The sequence below is a fragment of the Apis dorsata genome, unplaced genomic scaffold (genome assembly GCF_000469605.1).
Source record: "Apis dorsata unplaced genomic scaffold, Apis dorsata 1.3 scaffold_44, whole genome shotgun sequence".
In the NCBI taxonomy this organism is placed as follows: Eukaryota; Metazoa; Arthropoda; class Insecta; order Hymenoptera; family Apidae; genus Apis; species Apis dorsata.
In genome coordinates, this window is record NW_006263346.1 from 1,655,587 (window position 1) to 1,656,740 (window position 1,154).

Consider the following 1,154-nt stretch of genomic DNA (forward strand, 5'->3'; position numbering starts at 1 on the left):
ATAATTATAGGAGCAAACAATTTTATTCGCTCCTTTATTTATAAAGGTTGATAATTTTTAAAGATCGTCTTTATTTTTTATCTTCATTTTAATTTCACAAGATAGAAACGAATGGATTCGACGCATTATATATGTTTATACTATTATTTTTCACTTGCATCTTTTACAAATTCAACCAAGTCCAAACATTTTAAACATCTGTTCAACGGATATATCTTCGAATTAAGGGTTAAATACACATTGCCAACCGACAAGTAAGGGATGATCCCGTTTTAAACGCGTATCATAATTAAACAGATTTATATTTTTACATCAAATATATCTTCGCGTATTAAATTTGGACGATCGTGTTTTCGAGTTGAGATTATCCCAGAAAAGCAGGAAAAAAAGGAAAAATATCGCATCGAAAATAGATTGATCTCAATATCGCAAAACATTTGGATATTTTCCAACGTTTTGTCCAAAAGAAAATTTCAAGATCCCCTCCAAAATGAAAGAGACAGAGAGAGAGAGAGAGAAATAACAGCCTCAAATAAGAGTTTAAAAAGAATTCGCCGATAACCATTTGTATTCCATTTTACAGACCGAGATTGCTAAAAGGTTGAACGCGATAATCGTCCAGCTACTTCCGTTCCTGGCACAAGAGGTGAGTCTTTGACTTTCTGTTTGGCACGTGTGCCGTACAATCTTACGATCGAGAGTGACAACGACGCGATAATGATAGCATGGCTTGCAGCATCAGCAGCAGGTGGCCAATGCCGTAGAGAGGGCGAAGCAAGTCACGATGTCCGAGCTGAACGCTATTATTGGGGTGAGCCTCTTCACGATCGATTCTTATTAAACTTCTTTTTAGTTTTGGCAAGCGGTTGGACATTGATCTTGGCACATTGTGCGTCCCTAACTCTCCGAGCTGCTCTCCGTCCCGATTGTGTATATATAATTTAATTTCCACGATTTAAACCACGACTCTTCCCTTCCCTTCCCCCTAAAAAAAAATCACGTGTGATGATCGATACCACCGCCTGTACCATCTCACTCACGAAATTCTTCTTTTTCTTTTCTCGTAGCAACAACAGCAACAGGGTCTGCAACAACTATTGGTGAGTTCCATTCTATTTTCTTTTTCTTTTTTTTTTTTTTTCAATTTTTTTTTT

General features: G+C 36.9%; 1 protein-coding gene across 1 annotated transcript in view; it reads left to right on the forward strand.

Moving 5' to 3' along the window:
- The window catches only part of LOC102670653 (protein groucho-like), a 51,177-nt gene that overhangs the window by 45,039 nt on the left and 4,984 nt on the right, over positions 1-1,154 (forward strand). The window contains exons 6-8 of the mRNA XM_006608840.1: positions 584-646; positions 737-811; positions 1,068-1,100. Coding sequence (XP_006608903.1) covers positions 584-646; positions 737-811; positions 1,068-1,100 — 171 coding nt within the window. The remainder of the gene's footprint in view (positions 1-583; positions 647-736; positions 812-1,067; positions 1,101-1,154) is intronic.